General features: G+C 42.6%; 1 protein-coding gene across 2 annotated transcripts; it reads right to left on the bottom strand.

Moving 5' to 3' along the window:
* Positions 1–370: 370 nt before the first annotated feature.
* Positions 371–20,905, bottom strand: LOC146553827 (homer protein homolog 3-like). 2 transcript variants are annotated; one of them, XM_085253995.1, is made up of 10 exons: positions 20,394–20,905; positions 20,157–20,205; positions 16,815–16,971; positions 12,179–12,310; positions 11,976–12,080; positions 10,687–10,799; positions 7,953–8,109; positions 2,210–2,308; positions 2,033–2,113; positions 371–1,923 (listed from the first exon to the last, which is right to left on the bottom strand). In XM_085253995.1, the coding sequence occupies exons 2-10, from the start codon at positions 20,177–20,179 to the stop codon at positions 1,738–1,740; spliced, it is 1,053 nt and encodes a 350-aa protein (XP_085110121.1). In that variant the 5' UTR covers positions 20,180–20,205; positions 20,394–20,905; the 3' UTR covers positions 371–1,737. The 2 variants fall into 2 exon arrangements, with proteins under 2 accessions (XP_085110121.1, XP_085110120.1); XM_085253994.1 differs by having other exon boundaries at positions 10,687–10,820; positions 20,394–20,904.
* Positions 20,906–21,139: the final 234 nt, after the last annotated feature.

Consider the following 21,139-nt stretch of genomic DNA (forward strand, 5'->3'; position numbering starts at 1 on the left):
TTCAAAAGCACATCAGATTTATCTACAGTCTGTAGAGTAAACCAACAACATAGCAACCCTGTGTTTTTAATTTTTATTTTGAAATAATATTACTGGATTGAATTTATAATTTTTTTTTTTTTTTTAAATAAAGCGTTATTGAATGTAGGTAGGTATTACATTTTGAGTTTGGGTTTTGAGTCAGTTAGTCGCACCTGCAAATTATGGTAAATGGACTGGTTCTTATACTTAAGTACTCAGAGCACTTCCAAGACATCTCATTCATTCTTTCATACAAGCATTTTTTTCAGTGTCCAAGTATTTTCTATGCAATATTCACCAAAGAAAAACAAACAAACCCAAGAAAAAAAAAGACGAAATGCTGCATAAAGCGATTTTAATGTTTGCTTTTATTTTCAAACCACCATGACGTGGCCCAGAGAGCCGACATCACTGTTCACATTCATCCTCCGTACAGTAAGGCTTAAAAAATGTCATATGATACAGTCTGTGTGACGAAAAGACTCTGAAGTAGACATTGAGTTTTTCTTTTTTAACGTATTTAATTATTCATACAGTACGGCCACAATCTCAAGGCCTATGGCATACTGTCCACAGCTAAAGGTAATGTGCTCAAAAGTAACAGAAGGCAGAAAACATCTTACATTTCTTCAGATGCATCACACCAATGAGAGAAACGTGTTCATTAAGATGTGAAGCTATTGTAAATAAGTTACTAAGTTAGTGCTTTGTTAGTAGATGATGCACAGCATATCATTCAGACTGGATAAGCTCAAAAGTCACTTATATTTACCTGTAAGACTAAGTGATGCATTTTAATTTCCTATGGTTACTTCTTAAGTGCAGCTTATATCATTTGGAAAACCATTGTTATGCTAACTTTAATTGCTTAATATTTCCTACTTACTATCATGTACTTAAGTAGCTTACTGAGGAATCAAAAGTTTCCTAATACAAGAAATGAGGATGTGATAAAAGACGCGCCACGGAAAACTCTTTTTCCCCCTCTGCTCTTAGCATTTGATCTTTGGTGTCAATGTTTAGATGCTGTTGCTATTCAAGTTGCATGTCCTAGATTAACCACATTATCGACAACTACGAGCACACGCTATCCTTGAATATTCCTTTGAAAAAATAACACTGGTCCTTCACATTACACAATATAGCTGCTAGATTACGTATGGGTAACTACAAGACCTGTGTGAACTGTTAACCCAGTAATAATTATGGCATATGCAGGCTCTTAAATAAGCTAAACTTCTTTTTTTTTGTCTTGTGCGTTCACTTTTCAGCTCCTCTGTTTCTAAGCATGGACTCATTTTGTTGTAAAGATGAAAAACAAGGCCTCTTATTGTTCATATTGACACTGCATTGTGATTTTGGGTACAAAGGTGATCCTTAAGACCAGAAGCACCAGTTCTAAATCCTAAACGACTAGCATTGTTAAGCACTTACCTTATAAGTTGGTTTATTGCACTGAGTGTTACCCTCGAAAGCAACATGAAGCGTTACGTTAAGTCGGGACAAGCTCTACCATATATATGCTGCTGCTCAGAGTCAGCGCGATGTTGCCGTCACTGCTGTGACACAGACCTTCCTGCAGCCGAGGTGGGTTTTGTGCTTGAAGAGGACCGGGACCAGCTCCTTCTTATTTTGTTTACTGCTTCCTGCCGGAACCCCTGTCCTCTCTTCCATTTCTCTTACAGGTTGCACTCTGCCGTGTTTCACCCACCCTTCCTATTTGTCAATAAGTTTAACAAGGCTCTGGCGGAGGTCGTTAAGGTCAAAGATCTTGATGTCCAGAATTTCTATGGCTCTCTGGATCTCAGTATCCAAGCGATCCCGGTCCTCCAGAGAGTTACTCAGGTTCTGCTCCGTGTTCTGGATGCGACGTTCCAGGTCCGAGTTTCGCATCTCCATCTCCTGAAGTGAACGGTAAACACAGAAAAGGCAGAGGGAAATATTAGAAGGTTTACCAGAACCCGATAAGCAATGAAAACGTGCCGAGTTACTGTAAAAACGTCACTCCTACCCGTAATCTGTGGATGGCCTCGTCGCGCTGATGCTCCATTTCGTGGTACTCTCCTTTTTTGCTTTGCAAAATGTGAATTTCCTAGAGAATGAATGAAAGGTACTCATCAAAAAGTCAGTTTTTGTATGTTTTTGTTGATGTGTCATGTCATTCCTTGTTATTTAGCAAATATCCAACCTCATCTTTAGCCTTCAGCAAGGCCTCCAGCTCCTCCAGGGACTGGGTCAGCTCATCCTTCAACAGATCACTGGGGCCGTGGGCTTCAAGGTCAGCCACCTTACAAAACACACCAATGGAAATGTTGTGTATGTAAGACAATGTTTTAAAAAGCTTTTATTTGGTCCAGACTATTACTGGTTTGATTCAAATTATTTTTCCCTGGTCTACTTAAAACAATTGAACTATAATGAGAACAAAGACAATGTGAAATGCAGATCAGAGTGACCTCGTGTTTGGTTGAGATGTAGGGAACACCTTGGTCAGCCATTCATGCTCACAAACACACCTCTAACCAGCTTAAAATTAACCTTACATGGATGTTTTTCGACATCTTTGCAGGCACAGAGAGAGCACGAAAACTCCACACAGAAAGGCTCCAGTCGGCCCATCCAGCCTAGTTTAACACTCTATCCTGTGCAGCTTTTCTCCAACACAACGCCTCTTCCTCCATCTGCCTTGGTTTCATAAGAGTGCTGTGGAAGAGGACAAAATGCCACAAAGACGAATTCGCACGCTGGCTGGCACTTCACCATGTGTACAATCCAGAAATAGCTTTGGTGGGCAAACACAAACAGCAGCACTGCTTTCTATGCACTGAAAAGGAAGCCCTGAGCAGTAAGTTACACATTTTTGCACCATGCCATCCAGTCTAAGAGCTGAAATACACATACACACAGTCTAAGGTGGAGGTTATGGCTTGATCACAGCTGATAGAACATTATTTAATACAGCTAAGCAAGAATCTGTGGACACACTGCTATCTCTGAGATCAAATAGCAGAATAGCATGCTAATGTGCAGAGTTAGCACTTGATATTATATAAGTGTAATGTTTACCATGTTTATCATGTGCTGATTAGTCTTGGAGGTACTTAATATTCAGCTAAATAAACTGATTTCTGACCTGATGATGTCACTGCGATCAGTTATGACACTCCATCCTAAGGGAATAGCTATGCCAAATTTTATCCAAATGACCGCGATAGTTAGTGGCCTAAGATCATCACACTGCCCCTCTGATTCTCTTCCCCCGAGTCTGCTCAAAAACACTTTTAATATTGTTGGCCCTTTTATTCTGAAATTGATTAATACGTCCCTTACTACAGGCTGCGTCCCACTATGCTTCAAACAAGCTGTAGTTCAGCCTCTTCTTAAAAAACAAAACCTGGACCCAACTGTTCTGTCCAATTACAGGCCCATCTCAAAGCTTCCTTTTCTATCTAAAGTTTTGGAGAAAGTGGTCTATCTACAGTTGCAGGCACACCTCGATTTTAATATGATCTCAGAAAAATTTCAATCTGGTTTTAAATCATTACATAGCACTGAGACAGCACTTTTAAGGATTTTTAACGATATTCTCTTAACTATGGATTCTGGCAGCCCTGCTGCCCTTTTACTGTTGGACTTGTCAGCAGCTTTTGACACAGTTGACCACGACATCCTGTTATCACGGCTAGAATCGCATGCTGGCCTAAAAGGATCTGCCCTTCAGTGGTTTCGCTCCTACTTGACAGAAAGGTTCTTTTATGTCAATATGGGCCCCCACAACTCCAAATTAGCTCCTCTTAAATACGGCGTTCCTCAAGGCTCTATTTTGGGTCCCGCCCTCTTCGCACTCTATTTGCTGCCATTGGGCTCCATCTTCTCGCGGTACAGCATTTCATTTCATTGCTTTGCGGATGATCTACAGATTTATCTACCTTTAAAATCAGGATCAGATCAACCGCAGCTCTTATTACGCTGCCTTGACGACGTTAAACAGTGGTTATCATTAAATTTTTTACAGCTAAACGAAAACAAAACTGAGGTTGTCATTTTTGGCAATTTCAATCATATCGACAGCACGTTGGGTACCCTCTCCTCGTATTGTAAAACACATGTAAAAAATCTCGGAGTTTACATTGATGGTTCTTTTAAATTGAATAAGCAGGTGAGTGCAGTAGTTCAGTCTTGTTTTTTTCAGCTAAGACAGCTAGCCAGGATAAAGCCATACCTTCCGGCTGACGTCTTCGAGCGTATCATCCACCTTTTTCTTACTTGCAGATTGGACTACTGCAATTCATTGTATTATGGCCTAGATCATGCCACCATCCATCGCCTTCAGATGGTTCAAAATGCTGCTGCTCGCCTGCTAACTGGTACCAAACGGAGAGAGCATATAACCCCAATTTTAGCCTCTTTACACTGGCTCCCTGTCCCCTACAGGATCCAATTTAAACTCTTACTTTTTGTTTTTAAGTCACTCAACGCCCGAGCCCCCCCCTACCTGTCAGAGCTCCTCTCTGCCTATGCTCCAGGAAAACCCACGAGATCTAGTTCAAAACTATTGTTGTCCATTCCACGGACTAACCTCAAATCTCGTGGTGATAGATCCTTCTCTGTGGCAGGTCCCAGACTTTGGAATAGTCTCCCCTTTAATATTAGATCTGCTCAAACTCTTGAGCAATTTAAATCTTTACTAAAGACACACTTTTACGCTCTGGCTTTTAACACATTATGACCCAAGCATTCTGGATTTATCTGAATTAGTTAGTATTGTTTCAATTCTTCTATTTTATTGTTTCTATTGTTATTATTGTATTACACTGTAGTTTTTAATTTTATTGTTATTGTTAAGCACTTTGTGCAGCATCGGCTGTTGGAAATGTGCTATATAAATAAATTTGACCTTGACCTTGACCTTGACCATTGATGACTATTGCTACGTCAAGCTATAAATATTAACCAAAGTATGGCTCTAATATAGTATCTGCATAGACATTAGAATTCACCAGGAATAAATGTAAACATGGTAACCCATCCCACTGAATTTTACAGTCCGGATTAAGGTAAAACACAACCAAAATAACTGAAGCACAGCTAAAAACATTAAAAGGACTTATTCTAGCATTCGTCAGAACGTTTTGATGATGCACTCAGTTTGGACCATCCATCTATTTTCTTATCGGCTTATCCAATTTAGGGATAAGCAGGGCTGCGGAAGCCAATCCCAGCTGTGCCAGGGCAAGAGATAGGATGCACTCTGGACAGGTCACCAGCCCATCACAGAGATAACACACAGAGACAGCCATTCATGCTTACTTTCACGCCTATGGCCAGTCAAAATCACCAGTTAACCTACAGTAACATGCATGCATTTGCACTGTGAGAGGCAGGAGAACCCTCTACACCGAAAGGCCCCAGTCCCTGCACCACACTATAGTAATTCAGACATAAAAGCCTAAAGATTTTAACAACGACATGAAACGTAAAGGTGAATAACAGGAAAACTCATAGACTTTTAACACCTATAACTCTTATCAAAGCTAAAGAGCTCATCGGCGGACAGAATTAAACTTATCACAGAGAGCACTCAACTCTGTTTGCTTTCAGTCACACCTACAGATGGCTCACAGCGTTCACCTGCAACAATAAGCGGCTACTTCTACTATAATGAAGCCGTAGAAGAGCAACACTTTAACGAATGAAATCCTCATTGCATTGCATTTCATCTGAGCTCCATGAATTAGAAAGAAAAACAGAAGGACACCTCCAAAAACACCCCGAATGCCCCGTTGGATTATTTTAAACGGCGTATGGTTTAGACTCAAAAGAAGAAAAGAGGAAAAAAAAGAAGAAGAGAGAAACAAGTGGATGCCAACTCCCTCTGGTGATTTTTCATTTTTTCCTAACTGGGGCATTGAAAGTAGGATATTGCTGTCCTACAAACCCCCCTCTCCCTCTCTCTCTCACACACACCACCCCGGAGACATGAACCATTTTCAGCCACCTGGTCCCCTTCCTCAAACAGTAGGAACTAGCTCGGTCCAAAGGAGACGGGGTTCTCACTTGTATGATTAAATCAGTCGATGTGGACCAAAATAGTGAAAGCTGTTTCTTACTGAAATACCAGGGGAGCGCTTACGAATGAAACAGTAGTGATCGATACTGTAAGGCTGGGCTATAAGGGAAAGGGATCGAGGTGTTAAAGCATCAAATCAGAGAGGTTTGTAAATGTCAGCCTGAGGCGACGTCGTCCCCAGAGGAATCAGCTCCCAGCAAATATGAAAATACCTTTTATTGATGAGCGGGTACAGGGAGGGCAGCGGCATCTGCATCCACCGGAGCCTGAGAAGTAATTCAAGTGTAATTTGGCGTGTACTTAGTGAACCGCTTCAACCAGCACAGATAACGCCTTGATTAAAGCTTCTGAGGGAAAAAGCCTGCAGCACAAGTCAGAGATTGATGGAGTGTGTTACCAGCAAAGCTTCTTTTTTCCAAACAACCAGTTTCAAAACAAGGAAATATAGTGTCTGCAAAGGACGACCCAATCAAAAGCAGCAGGGCTTCGCTCAGCAGCGTAGAGGCACACAACCCCGGATCAGTCTTGCAGCAATATCTCTCTGTTGCTTGTGCAATCTTACTTGTGTTCCTGTTCCACAGAAATGATCACTAGGTGTGACCTTAACCATTAGTTTCTATTCCACAGGTTACTGCAGAGTTGTATAAGAGCTTCAGAGGCCAGAGGAGAAAACTTCTCAGCTTTTAGACTCAGAATTTTAACTTTTTGTTAACCGTATGTCTCAACTTTTAGGTCACAGATGGTGCATTATCATGAATAACTAATCCCTCCGTTCTTTAAACTCCTTGTTGTGCTGATAGTTGGTGGATGGAGCCTTCTCAGCCAGAGTGCATTAGACAAGAGGCGATGTGAGGCAGTGGGAAATTCTGAGTGTGTCTTTGGACCAGTGGAGAAAAGTGAAAACCCAGAGTACAGAGATATTTTAATCTGCTTTTTTGCTATTGAAAACAAATTATTATGAAATAAAACAATAAGATCATTCAGCCAATTTCAGCATCTGACTCCAGCACTCTTCAGAAAGCATTAACAGGATTTAAAGGAAAGGTGATGTTTGCATTGCTACACTCACTTTACAATAAAGCTACCATCACCCAAAAATGACTCTTTTTAAAATGCAGTTTCAAACCATCTGCTTTAAAATGATTTCGTTTACAAGGTGACTTTCTGCTTAAGCATCCAAAGCAAAACTCACATGTGGGATGTTATAGTCTCACATAAAAGTTGGAGTGCAGGGATACAAAGAAGCTATGAAGACAAAAGCTACTATATACACAATAAAAAAGTGGGAGGTTAAAAAGTCCTGGGAATGAGGAAGAAGAATTTAGTCTGCAGCGTGTAGGTGTACTCAAAATTAAAACATGTACTCTGTTGAGCTTTTTGTAAGTTTATTTAGGTCATTATGTCTTCATTAGATTCTGAAAGTTTTAGACAGGTACATGGGGAGAGATGGGGGCGTGACACGCAGCAGGAGTCCCAGACTTAATCCAGATCTCCTGCTGCATGAGCTCAGCAAAACAACACTTTTTTTCCCAGCTTTTTTAAATGTATCTGTGGCCAGCAAATGCCAGACAATTTTGGATATTATTGGCATAAAGCTTAGTAATGGATCTCATTGTTATTGTTCACTGATGGAGTAGTAGTGATGTATACTCTTAGTGGGGTTTTTTCCAGTTCAGATCCAAGGAGTTTGACTTAATCAGTCATAAAGATAAAGAGACAAAACCAATAGTAATAGTAATTACTGCTTTTAACAAGAAAAAAAAAAAAACATCCTGTATTTTATATGTTTCTATAATTTAATAGGTGAGACTTCAGGGTGAACACACTTCATCAGAGCATCCTCAAACTCCCTGAGGCTCACCTGGTCTCTGAGTCTTTCGGTCTCCTCCTGATATGCTGTCAGCTGTTTCTTCCACTGCTCCACGTTAGCATTCGCTTCATGCAAAGCTGCCACCAACTTAGAGTTGCTGTCCTGTAAAGTGAAGAGCTCAGCTTCCAGGTTCATCTCACAAATAGACCTGAAAAACACGAATACCAATACACATCTACGTCAAATCCAAAACTACGCACCCTGCCTCCCGCCCTATGGCAGCTGGGATAGACTCGAGAGCCGTTTCATCAGTTGCTGTTTCAGTGAGCTGGACCTTAACTTTCAATCAGAGTTTAAAAAAAATGTTAAAATTCCTCACAAAGAAGAAAAATTGTTACTTATTTAAACAAAAGCAACAATGCTTTTTAGATTTTAGATTTCATTAAGTGGAGTCATATCTAACTCTGTATCCCGCTATATAAAATTGAGAAAACTGATCAAACAATGCAGTGCAAATTTAGCTGATTCTGATTCAGGTACTTACAAATCTTTACAGGGAAAAAAGCTTATGCAGTGTTAGTAATAAACAAAACTGCCACATGTTGATGACTTCAATATTAAATCGAGTCTTATGTCAAGCACTGCAACATGAGGATAAAAAACAATAGCTGGTTGTGGAGTAACAAGCAAGCTGTACTGCTGCCAAGAGTCTGGAACATGATGAAACTCTGATAGTCTGGTTAACACAATCACAGAGCCACTACACAAGTGTTAAGGAGGCTGTAGCCTGCAGCCGCACACCTAAAGGGCAGACGGAAACTTACTTCACAGGTCTGGTGACAGAGCAAAGAAACACTTATTAAAGCCCCAACCCCGACCCAGAGAGCAGAGATCAAACTGACCAACTGCATCAAGAGACGTTGGAAAGGAAAAAGACAAACGAAAGATGACAGATGATGATGACAGATAAAGATTTGTGTATTTTTCACATCTTTCCATCACGGTTCTTCAGTCCCCACTGACGTTTGTTCCAGTTTAAAATGAAGTGACCTTGAAACTTCTTTATCTCTGTGGCTTTAAACTGAATTTCCTGCACATTTGATGAATGCATGACTTGTAAGCGAGTAAGACAAGCCAGTTCCCACTCCATGAGTCCACTTTTATGCCACCTGCACAGAAGACATATACGATGATTGAATTTGATATGCTCTCTTCATCTTTGATCCTTTTCCTTTGCTCTGTCCAACATCTCCAAAGCTTGATGTTGTAAACTGGCCACACTTTGCCATGGTAACCGTTCAGGAGCTGCTTTCTTCGTGGTAATTGGACTATAGGGTATAAAAGCATTGTGGGTGGCTCAAAGCACTGAATGGAGGGATGCTTCCAAGCCTCATTCAGTGTTATGTATGAGTCAACACTTCGACAATGGCCTGTTCATTTCCTTAGGAGCTTCACAAACTGAATGACGTCAGCGGCGTTAATTAACACAGAAAAAATGAAAACCATGATAACACTCAGGAACCAAAAGGTAATGGATTGTCTGGTTAAGTGCAGTCAGAAGCACAGTCCACTTGAAATTTGAAAAACCCTCATGATGTTACAAAGACCGTTTGTAAAACACAGTGCGTGGTTACAGCAACTACTAGATTGTTATACTGTATTTTTCCGTCAGGGTGGCCACGTAGAGCGGGTCATCGACCAATCAGAATGTCAGTGGCTCAATCTCTGACCCCTATAAGTCCACACGCTCAAGTAGATGCTGCATGTCCTTGAACCATTCAGGTATGTGTTAACGCAATTCTTGAACATCCCAGGATTGGATGTTCAAGAAAATGAAACCCAAGATCACAATGTGCAATACTCACAGAAGTTTCAAAAACACCAAGAGTTACATCTCAGACTCATTAGAGGTTAGCATGGTAAATGCTGACGTTCATGACAGCACACTGGGACAATGTGCTGTGGACAGACGAGACCAAAGCGGAGAAGTTAGGCCATAATACACAGCACCAGAAAACCAAACACAGCATGTCAGCACAAACACCTCATGCCAACTGTTAGGGGTGATGATTTGGGCTTGTTTTGCATCTACAAAGTTGAACTGCTCCGTATATTAAAGTACTCTAGAGTCAAATGTGAGGCTGACAGCTAAAACTTGGCCCAAACTCAGTCACACAACAGGATAATGATCCTAAAGACAGCAGCAAATATACAACAGTATGGACAAAAAAGAAGGTGTTACAAGAGGCCCAGTCAAAGTCCACCTTCAACCCGATTGAAATGCTGATGTGAGCTGTGCATAAATTAATGCCTGTAGGCCTTAATGAGCTGAAGCAGCGGTATAAGGAAAAGTGGGTCTGAATTCCACCACGGTGATGTGAGAGATGACAAATTAAGTTATTCCACTTCCAAAAAATTCAATTCTCACATGACCGTATGTATCTGTAAATACAGTCTGTTCATATTCTAAAAAGCCAGTCTTCCTCTTCATAATGGCTAAATACAAAAGCATAAAACTAGCCATGTTGCGCTGATGCAAACCCAGGTATAGTGGAACTGCAAAGACTTGGCATTACCAACATCGCTGTCGAGTTGTGAGATTTACCTAGAAAACCTTTTTCACTGAAGAAGGTCATGGGGTGTGTTTGAAATCAGGCTGTTTCAGCTCTCAGTAATGAAACTTCAAGGCTTCCTTGGTTTCATTTCTGTGTGTGTGTGTGTGTGTGTGTGTGTGTGTGTGTGTGTGTGTGTGTGTGTGTGTGTGTGTGTGTGTGTGTGCAGTTACCCCTCAGAGAGCATCTTTTTAATGCGCTCCTTCTCAGAAGACAGGGTGATGTCTGCGCTCTGGCTGCGAAACAGCTTGTCCTCCGGTCCATTCACGCACATCACCGGTGGAGACTGGAGTTCATCCGAGAGGTCCTGAGAAACACATCAGTAAATGGACTCTCATAATAACTAATGCAGAATTATTAAGAAATAAAAAAAAAAACAGACTCTGCATTAAATGGATTTATTCAAAGTGAAGAGAGACCGCCTGCTTTTAGATGTTAAAATCCCATTCAAGTCAAAGTCTGCATATAAAATCAAGCAAAGCTATACAGCTCGTGATAATAATAAATGACTCTCTCTTCGCGGTCTTGTTCTCGATGGACTGACTGCTGTAACACGATAGTTTTAGCGTCTGATAAATGAGAAGCTTAGAGCTGTCTGCCCATCAGAGAAGGTATAAAATGTATAAAACTCAGAGGCAAGAAGAAAAAATAAAGATGCTTCCTGCACACGTGTTTTACATTTCCTCTAAATAATGACTCACCTGTGAGAACTGCAGAGGAAATCCGTGAGGTGGAAAAAACGGAAAAGAAGAACATATCACCACGAAGCACACAACACGAAATGACCTTTTCAACACATCACAGTCAGAAAGCGTGCTTTGCGGACTGATCAGTTATGCAGTGCAGTGCCACTTAGCAAGTACAATGAATTGAAGCAGTTGGCAATTTTCTGGAGCTTTGGCTCTCCCAATGTGTTCGTTAAATCGATCGGGAGTGAGAGACGTCACTTGGAACCTGCTCAGCCGTAGAATTAAAAAGGAAATAGGCATGTTCCTCAAGATCAGGCAGATGTAACTGAAGGCTGATTATTCTTTATTGATGGAAAAGGGCCCTGAGCTGACTACGTTTTCATCATTAGAAGTGTTTCAAGTCAGAGGCTTCTGGGTAGCTGTGGGGAGAAAATGTGAGTGTGGTGTACTGCTGAGCAGCATCGGATAATTTTACCATCGTCCTAGTTTTCCTCATTTTCACTTCCCTCTGAGACAACTGACCCAGCTCACATTTCTTTTGCTTTTCGTTCCCCTCTCTCCCCGTCCCTCCTTTGATTTAGTCACAGCGGCCCTGTCTAATAGTTGAGCTGCAGCAAGTAATACAGGTGCATTTATCTAATCATCTAATTTCAGTCTTGAAATGCCCAAAATGTGCATGAATAACAGAGGTTTCACATTTACAGCTTCTCGGTGACACTCACAAACCTTTGCTCTTCTTTCATGCTCATGCTTTCTAAAAGGACGGCGCTCACCTGAGGAGCAGCGATGGTGAGTGCAGTGTTGGCCAGTTCTTTGTCCTGTGACTTTTCTCGCGCCAGACGAGCTGCATCTTTCACCTCCTTAAACTTCTCTGCAAACTGTACAGGAGAGGGCAAGTCATGACCTAGACAATGCAGCACAAACCCTCTACAAGAAATGGATGGCACATTTTTAAAAATGCTGTACTTTGACCTACCTGATGCAGTTGCTGCTCTGTGGCAAAGCCCAGACCGTAGACCGTGTTGGCGCGGCTGTCAGCCCACTGACCAAACTTCTGAGACGTCTTAGTAAATGTCATGCTGGGCGTAACAGTGCAGTTGATAATTGCCTGCAGATAAAGAGATAACAGAGGTCGTCCCCTTAGGTGCAGGTGAAGAGGCCACCACCATCGTCCCCGTGCCCAAGAAGTCTTCTGTGTCCTGTCTCAATGACTACCGCCCTATCGCACTTACACCCACCATCATGAAGTGCTTCGAACGGCTCGTCATGAGACACATCAAGACCCTGCTGCCCCCCTCACTGGACCCAATGCAATTTGCATACCGCCATAACCGCTCAACGGACGACGCCATCTCCACTGCACTCCATCTTGCCCTGACACACTTGGACAAGAAGGACTCACACGTCCGAATGTTGTACATAGATTTCAGCTCAGCATTTAACACGATCATCCCCCAACAACTGATCGGAAAGCTGAGCCTGTTAGGCCTGAACACCTCCCTCTGCAACTGGATCCTGGACTTTCTGACCGGAAGGCCTCAGTCAGTACGGATCGGGAACTGCACCTCCAGCACCACCACACTGAGCACTGGGGCCCCACAAGGCTGTGTGCTCAGTCCTCTGCTGTTCACACTGCTGACTCATGACTGTGTAGCAACACACAGTTCAAATCACATCATTAAATTCGCTGATGACACGACCGTGGTGGGTCTCATTAGCAAGAACGACGAGTCAGCGTACAGAGAGGAAGTGCAGAGACTAACGGACTGGTGTAAGGACAACAACCTGTCTCTGAATGTTGACAAGACAAAAGAGATGGTTGTTGACTTTAGGAGGACACGAGGCGACCACTCACCGCTGAGCATCAACGGCTCCTCTGTGGAGATCGTTGACAGCACCAAATTCCTGGGCGTACACCTGGAGAAGGACCTCGGCTGGTCCCTCAACACCAGCTCCCTGCACAAGAAAGCCCAACAGCGTCTCTTCTTTCTGAGAAGACTGAGAAAGGCCCGGCTTCCACCACCGATCCTGACCACCTTCTATAGAGGAACTATTGAGAGCATCCTGAGCGGCTGCATCACTGTCTGGTTTGGGAGCTGTGCCATATCGGACCGCAAGACCCTACAGCGGATAGTGGGAACAGCAGAGAAGATCATCGGGGTCTCTCTACCCTCTATTGAGGACATCTACACCACACGCTGCATTCGCAAAGCCACCAGCATTGTGGCTGATCGGACACACCCCTCTCACACACTCTTTACACTCCTGCCATCTGGAAAAAGGTACCGAAGCATTCGGGCACGCACATCCAGACTGTGCAACAGCTTTTTTCCACAAGCCATCCGTCTCCTCAGCAAAAAGGGACTGACTGATAAACACGCACACACACACATACACTAACATTATCACTCAGCTTAACTCAAATACCTCAAAACATTGAGACTGGACTGACTAACCAACACAAAGCGCAAACACACTGACCTACACCACCAAACCATCGCACACACCAACCTGTAAATGCTCTTTTGCACAATATTATTACTAGATATATTATATATTATTATTTTTTTTGCACTAACTTGTCTTGTAGCACCTTGGTTCCTGGAGGAACGTTGTTTTGCCTCACTGTGTATTTTTAAACTGTATATGGTTGAAGTGACAATAAAGTTGAACTTGAACTTGAACTTGAGAGCAGATGGCTCTGGGAGCAGACGCTATCTTCCTTCTTAGACTATGGCAGCAACATGCTCTAACTGAGGCACTGCAAGTTATTATTTTTATTTCTTATGATAACTTATGACACATTTCACCAGTGAATGGTAACATTTTACTCTTACTTTACTAAGAAAGTTATCAAAATGCAGTTTTAACCGTAGATGACCTCTCCACAAATTGAGGCAGAATATGGAGGAACAACTCGATAAATTAATGCATCAACTCATGGACCTGGAGGAATGCTGAGAAGAACCGGATGAGGAAGAGCATGAAGAGACAAAGAAGGAAACTTTGGAGCAGCTGGATGAATTCAATGACTTATGTCAGGAGATGAGATCATTGTGGATGAGCTCAGTGGGTGATGAGCCGCTGGAGGCTTGGCTGATGCCTCCAAAACCTGGGAGTTGATACAACTCTTTCCTTGAAGCAGCCGGGAACGACTGAGAATAAGACAGGCAGAGATGGGCCCGGATGTGATGAAGGGGAAACTGTTACCAGATGTGACACGCAGCAGAAAATTGACATCCTCACAGCCTTGAGAAAACTTGGAGAGAGTCTTACTCCAGAAGATGAGACTTTTCTCACTGAAAACACCACAGCGACACTCAGACTCAGTTTGAAAAAGTGACTGCAAAACAAGGGTTTTAATAAAAAAAATTTTTTTTTAAAAAAGCCTTTAGTTAGCTGTGGTGTGAAAACCAATTCTACAGATGTGCCTCTGGCTGCTCAGAAGATCCACCAACTGGGGGGTAAGTGGTTCCCTGGCTGATTGCTGACGTATCCCTGGGCAGATATAATGATATTTATTATAGCAGTTCTTCTATCTGAGCACAAAAAGTGCTTCGTTCACTCAAACACATCTCTACTCTTAAGCACTGTATGTATTATACTAAAACACCCCAGTAGATAAAACTCCATGTCAGTATCTTGGCCAAAGATACTTCAACTTGAGGACACTGGAGTAACCAGGAATTAAACCACCAACCTTTCAGTTGATAAACAACCCGCTCTACCTCCTGAGCCTCAGTGGGAATGTTAGGTTTAAAAGAACTAAGGCGAATAAGTAGAGTAGAAAAGTGCTATATAAGTACCAGTCCATCTATTATTTAATAACTAGACAACACCTCAATATGCATTTTCCTACTGAATTCCACTATTTTTCCCATCCTAATAAATACCGCATGATATTCACTTTGTAAATTACATTTCCATTTAAAGTAAAATAGTAAATAAAGCATGTCAAAGGGAAAATCCCTCTGCAGACTTACAGTGAGCACTGAAGGAAGTGAATGTAATATCTGAATGTATAAAGCGGGACATGTTTTGGGAGTAATGCCCGGCAGGTGTTAACGTGTTTGTTTGTGGTCAAATTTAGTCACACCAATGGAGTCACAGCAGAGCGAGATCGATATTAGTAACTGAAGCGTACCAAGATCAAAGTGAAGGTCGAGTACGCCAGTGTGCCCCACCAAACCATACACACTCTCTTTACGTCCCCATCACACCTTCTTCTGAATGTTTAATGCACCATGTAACTCCCCATATGAAGACTGTTTACTGGTGTGTAAACAGAATGCTTTAAAGGATGTGTGCAGATGTTGTAACAGGGTTCACATTTTAGCTATGTCAGGGATGTGGCATCCAGCTTGGCATTTAACTCTGTGGTCCAAAGTTAAGTGTTTCATCAGCCACGGCATGAAAGGGGTGGTCTTGGACTTTAGCACCGACACTCACGGTCCCTACTCACTTTGTTTATTCCCATCAGTGAGATTGAGAGTTTTAATGCTTCCACAAGCATCTGGACATGTTGTTATTACATTTGGTTCACATTTCATAGTAAATCTTTGCGCACTAACATTAGAGACTTATGCTGGAGCATTTAAATCGAAAATAGGCCTCAGCAGAGCCTCACCACAGCTATAGATGATATAGTAGCAAGGCCATGAAGTGGAGTATTGAGCCACTGTATTTGTATTACTGAACAGGTTTTGTTAAAATCAGCGGTTGGTTTGGCATGAACATTAATAGGAGGTTACCAGGATGCCATTTTCACGCATGTTCTCCCTTGAGACCTGTTTCGGCAATTGCTCACACTTCTGCCAAAAGGGCAGCAGCTGCACAATCAAAACATATCTACCAGGTTTATCACATCATTCTCTGGGAAGTTGCCAAAGCTGGCTCTGTCCTTCCTAACACATGACCCCAAAAAAGAAAAAAAGAAAAGGAAAACACACCTATTTATAAACCTGTTTTATTTTACGTCATCTCCTGTGTTAGAGCAACGGCACTGAAAATACTAGAACTGCAGGCAGCTTAAGAAGAAGCATCCCCCACCCCTTTCCCCTCCAACCAATGATTACATGAACTCTGCGCTCTGCGTTTGTGTGCCGACGTGCTTGACATAACATGCTGGATTCTAGCAGCAGGAGCAGCAGTGGCAGAGAAGATTACTGTGGAGCCAGACACCAGCCCTGGCAGGATTGGGCTACTGAACGGCCAACTGCTGCCTCGCGCTGCCTTCTGGGAAGCAGAAATGTGGGTCACACTAGAGGTGCTAAGATGAGATCAGATGGGTCCCCTCCCCACCCGCCTAATCTAAATCCACAAGCCCGGACCAAAGATGGTCTGGCTGCTAATGTGTTGAGCTTCGATTTGGTTTAGTTTGTTATATAATTCTTCACCTCACAGGACTTCTGGTGGGAGTGTGGTTGATGAGTGCTTTTTTAGACCTGTGGCATTATTTCAAAACCCCTTTTGATTCCAAAGCCACCAACTTTTACTTATTACTTCTAGACAGCAGATCTGTATTTGTTTGTTGTTTCTCCCCCTGTCCATCTTTAATCTTTCTTCTTTGCTGAATCTAAAATTTTGTCTACACCAATTTCCCACGCACTCACCTTTGTCCCGCCCACACTAATGATGCGATACACGTTGCGGGTAGCATCGTAGAAGAAGGACACTGTGACAGCATGCTTGCTGGCCGGTATCCAGTTCCTCTTGGTGGTGGGGTCGATTTGGAAAACATGGGCCCGGGCGCTGAAGATCGGCTGCTCCCTGAAGGAGGAATCACAGAGAGATGATGATTAGATGCTGTGAGAAGGGAATGTCAAAGTAAAAATCCCTCTGCAGACTTAAAGTAATGTGCACTGGCACTGAAGGAACTGAATGTAAAGTCTAAATGTATAAAATGAGCATCGAACCATTAAAATATGGTCCATTAATAAAACCGTTTTGCTTAAAAATCCTTTCTTGTTTGCATGAAAAACACAAATCTGTCTTTTTTTTTTCATAACAGGACATCTCTGTCTCCCCTGTCATCCAGGGACAGATCATCCTTTGGCTATCTCCCACTATTTTTCCTGCGTCATCCACCAGTCAAACAGGGTTAGCTGGCAAAGCATGTTGACTAGAACTCTCTGAACCCTCTCCCGAGTCGTCACCCTCCACGCTCTGATCTGCGCCTGGCAGGTTTTGCTCCGATGTATCCTGGATACGAGGTAAATATATCAAAGCAACACAGTCAGTGGTGCCGGGAGGTGGTTTAGCCACTGCCCTGTGGTGTGAACAGCAGCACTGCTAACCCCTCCTTTCTCCTCAGCAGGGGTGAAAGTGAGTATCACAAGAAGACAGCCTCTGTCATTCACTGGTATAGAAATGCAAATCAGAAGAGCTGCTATGTAGTAAGATAATGAAATAGTTCAAAAAAAGGACGTGCATTCTTTAACGCACTATAGCTATTTCCAGTGGAACTGCATTATTTTGGCTAGTCTTGGTGCAGTGACCTCATTGCAAATACAAAAACCAACAATGGTTTCTCTGGATGCATTTCATGTAGACATGGTTGAGATAACCTGCTATAGCTCACAATGACCATCAGAATGGAGAAAGGTGCTTAAAAAAGGGACTTTGCTGTTGGTGCCAGACAGGCTGATCTGAGTATTTCGGAAACTGTTGATCTACTGGGATTTTCCCACACAATAATTTCTAGGGTTTACAGAGAATGGTCTGAAAATATCCACTAAGCTTGTTGATGCCAAGGTCAGAGGAGAATGGCCAGCCTGCTTCAATTCTGACCCTACCTGGGGGGCAACATTAATTCAAATAATCACTCATTACAACCAAGTTAAGCAGAAGAGCATCTCTGAATGCATAACACATCTAACCTTGAAGCAGCTGGACTACAGCAGCAGAAGCCCAACCCTTTCAACCATGTTCCAGTCTGATAATAAGCCATGCTGCAATTCTGCTTTTCAGTCACATTAACTCTCTGCTGCCTGCGGCTTTTATGCTTCCTGATTAAGACAGGAAACAGCATAAAGGTCAGCCCGCTGTGACCTCTGCAGAAAATGGTAAAAACAGGTCATTATTTAAGCCCAGGGGGAATAAAGCTACTAACCAGTTATCAGAAAGTCAAGGGACTATCAAATAATCTGTCATATTTATGTTATTCTTTATTTTCCATGAAGCCCATGAGTCAGTCAATAAGGTCATTGATGTCAAACAATCATAAAGTGCTAGTTTTACACAGAACATAAAATGGGTAAGAGTGAAGGTGGACCTGCTATTAACTCTAATATCATCCCATCACTGCCACGCTTTCACCTTGCCTGAGGTGACGAGCTCTGCCACATAATATCTGGCATCCGACCGAACAACACGGACCGCTTTGCAAACAGAACGAACCAGGAATCAACCAAACGGACAAACACAGGCTGCAAACGTGTTTGTGTCAACATGTTTAGTTTCCTCTCTCAGAAAACGTTTGAAACACAAAGGTGGTCAAACTAGTGTATGTATATGCTGAAAGAAATGAACAGTGTAGTTTTTATGGCAGCTGCATTTTAACAGAGACAAAATATGAAACAAAAACCTTATGTCTGGAGCTGCATGCATGATTTTGACAAATGGGGTGAGGATGATTGTTGAGGAAGGTGGTGGATCAGCCCAAAGCTCCACGGGAAGAGATTGTTAACGATCTGAAGGCAGCTGGAACTGCAGTCACCAAGAACACCATTGGTAACACAGGATGCTGCAATACATTGAAATATTGCAGCACCTGCAAGTTCCCCTTCTCAAGAAGGCACGTGCACACCTCTGTCTTCAGTTTGCCAGTCACAATCTCGATTTAGAGAAGGTTTGCGAGAAAACCAATATCGAGCTCTTTGGAAGAGAAATGCTGAGTTCGACTAAAAGAACACCATCCTCTACAGACAAGCACAGAGGTGGAAACAGACGGGGCCATGTACCATGAAACTGTGAATACTGCCAAAGCACCAAAGGAGTGGCTAAAGAAGAGGTCATAAAGTGGTGCAGCCAGGCTCCAGACCTCAATCTTACAGAAAACGGTTGGAGGGAGCTGAAGCATCAAGCTGCATAGCAGCAGTCAAGAATTTCACTCACTGATCTGCAAATCAATTATAATTTTTATGTGATGTTTACTTTTCTTGTCGAATGAAGTGATTCACCAGGGGATCGAATAATTATTTCCCCCTCTGTATAGTCTGTTAACTGAACAGCAGAACAATTCAATTACTTGACCTTCATCCTCAGTAGAGGGGGTGGCCTACTTAATGGAGGTCTCTAAGCATGATAACAAAGCCTGGGAGTGATCAGACAGGAATTAGTGTGTTCATCCTGAGGCGTAGCTCTGACCTCTGTCACTAACTACAATATCTAAAATCTGTTTCACCTGGTTTCTTTTGATCTAAATCTTCTAAGAGAAATGTTAAACACTACACAGTCTGATTAATAAAAAAGGGAGTGAGGCAGCAATAGGAAATATCTACATTAACGTGAGTGAAAGTAGGATTTTGTCATGGTAACACCTGCTCCCCTAGGATGGCCCCAGAATCTATGCTTCTCCTCCCAATCAGCTGAAAATGGTTTTAAATAAACTAAGCTGGGGCCACATGGGACTACATAACAATATGTCTTAATTTAACAGATTCATTAAGTCTGAAATGAAACCAGAGCGCTGCTCCAGATGTGCTCCACAGCCAACATCAGCAGAGCAGTGATAAATGTTCATATGCAGCCTTACTACTACAGTTTTAAACTCACTACAAATGATTGCTTTAAATCAAAGCTTAAGTCCCCCTGATCTGATAACAAGATCTCAAAGTATTTGTGTTAGATTTATGTAAAGTGTCTGCCATCCCAATGTCACATGCAAGTACAAGAAATCTAAATAGATAAATAAATAAATAAATATTAAAGGACAAGCTGGTAGATGGCCATACCTTTCTCTGTGGTGAGGAAACATCTTAGAAGATCACCAAGACTTCTTTTCTGTAAAAGAAAAGACTGAGGATTGGTTAGACAACTGTTAACGTAAATTACTTTAATAAAAAATTATACCAGAAAAAAACCCCCGGAATAATCATAAAAGTTTGTCCCTGTAGTTTAACATTTTTCCCCGCTCTTAATTCTTACTTAAAGTCTAGTTAAATCTGTGTCGTGGATAGAGAGGCGCTTACCCCATTTCGGTGTAAAACCTCGTCGAGTCTGTTATCTAACAATATTTTGCGTCCTGAAACTGCTGCTGCTGTCCCAGTTGGTCTCCTCTTCCTTTCAGTCACAGGTACCAGATGCTTTATTCTTGCTTTATTCTCCAGGGGGGGGGGGGGGAGGTTTCACCGCAAGGCGCTGCACTCCGCCTGCTGCAGCCCGCCAAGTGGCACCGTCCTGCCCCGAGCAGCTCGCAGAGTCAGAAGCCGGGGAGAGCAGAGCTGCTGCGGACGGCAATGGCTGAAGTGACCGCGGGCTGCTCCGAGTCCATCTTCGTCCTGCCACAGAACACGGGACCTCTTTGTTTCCTCGTCTTTCACTGCTTATCCTGTACGGCCAAACCTCTCTGTTCTCCCCTTCAGTTGTTGGCTCTTCATCCGGCCGGCTGTTCGCATTCAACAGCCGGCTGTATAGTACCACCTGCTGGCTCTGCAGCCTCCAAACACCCGCTCCAGCTGTGTGTGACAGTCAGGTATGGAAACTATGTCAACGCGCCTGCATGTGTGCAGTGCAAACCGGAGCTTTAAGGTCTGCCTTGACCTAAAAAAGAAAAAAAAGTGAAGAGTCGTGCAACAGCCCATTTAGGACCTATTGGTGTAATGAGATTTTGCCATATGAGAATCCTCCTGTTGTTTTGCCCTCTTAAGCAGATTAAAGAGAACTCCACATGCTAGTAATTCATCTCACAGGAGAAATAAAAGACTCAAATCAAGCT

This window comes from Mchenga conophoros, linkage group LG18 (genome assembly GCF_057382185.1).
Source record: "Mchenga conophoros isolate Kocher_MC1m ecotype Shallow Benthic linkage group LG18, M_conophoros_male_GT1.1, whole genome shotgun sequence".
NCBI lineage: Eukaryota > Metazoa > Chordata > Actinopteri > Cichliformes > Cichlidae > Mchenga > Mchenga conophoros.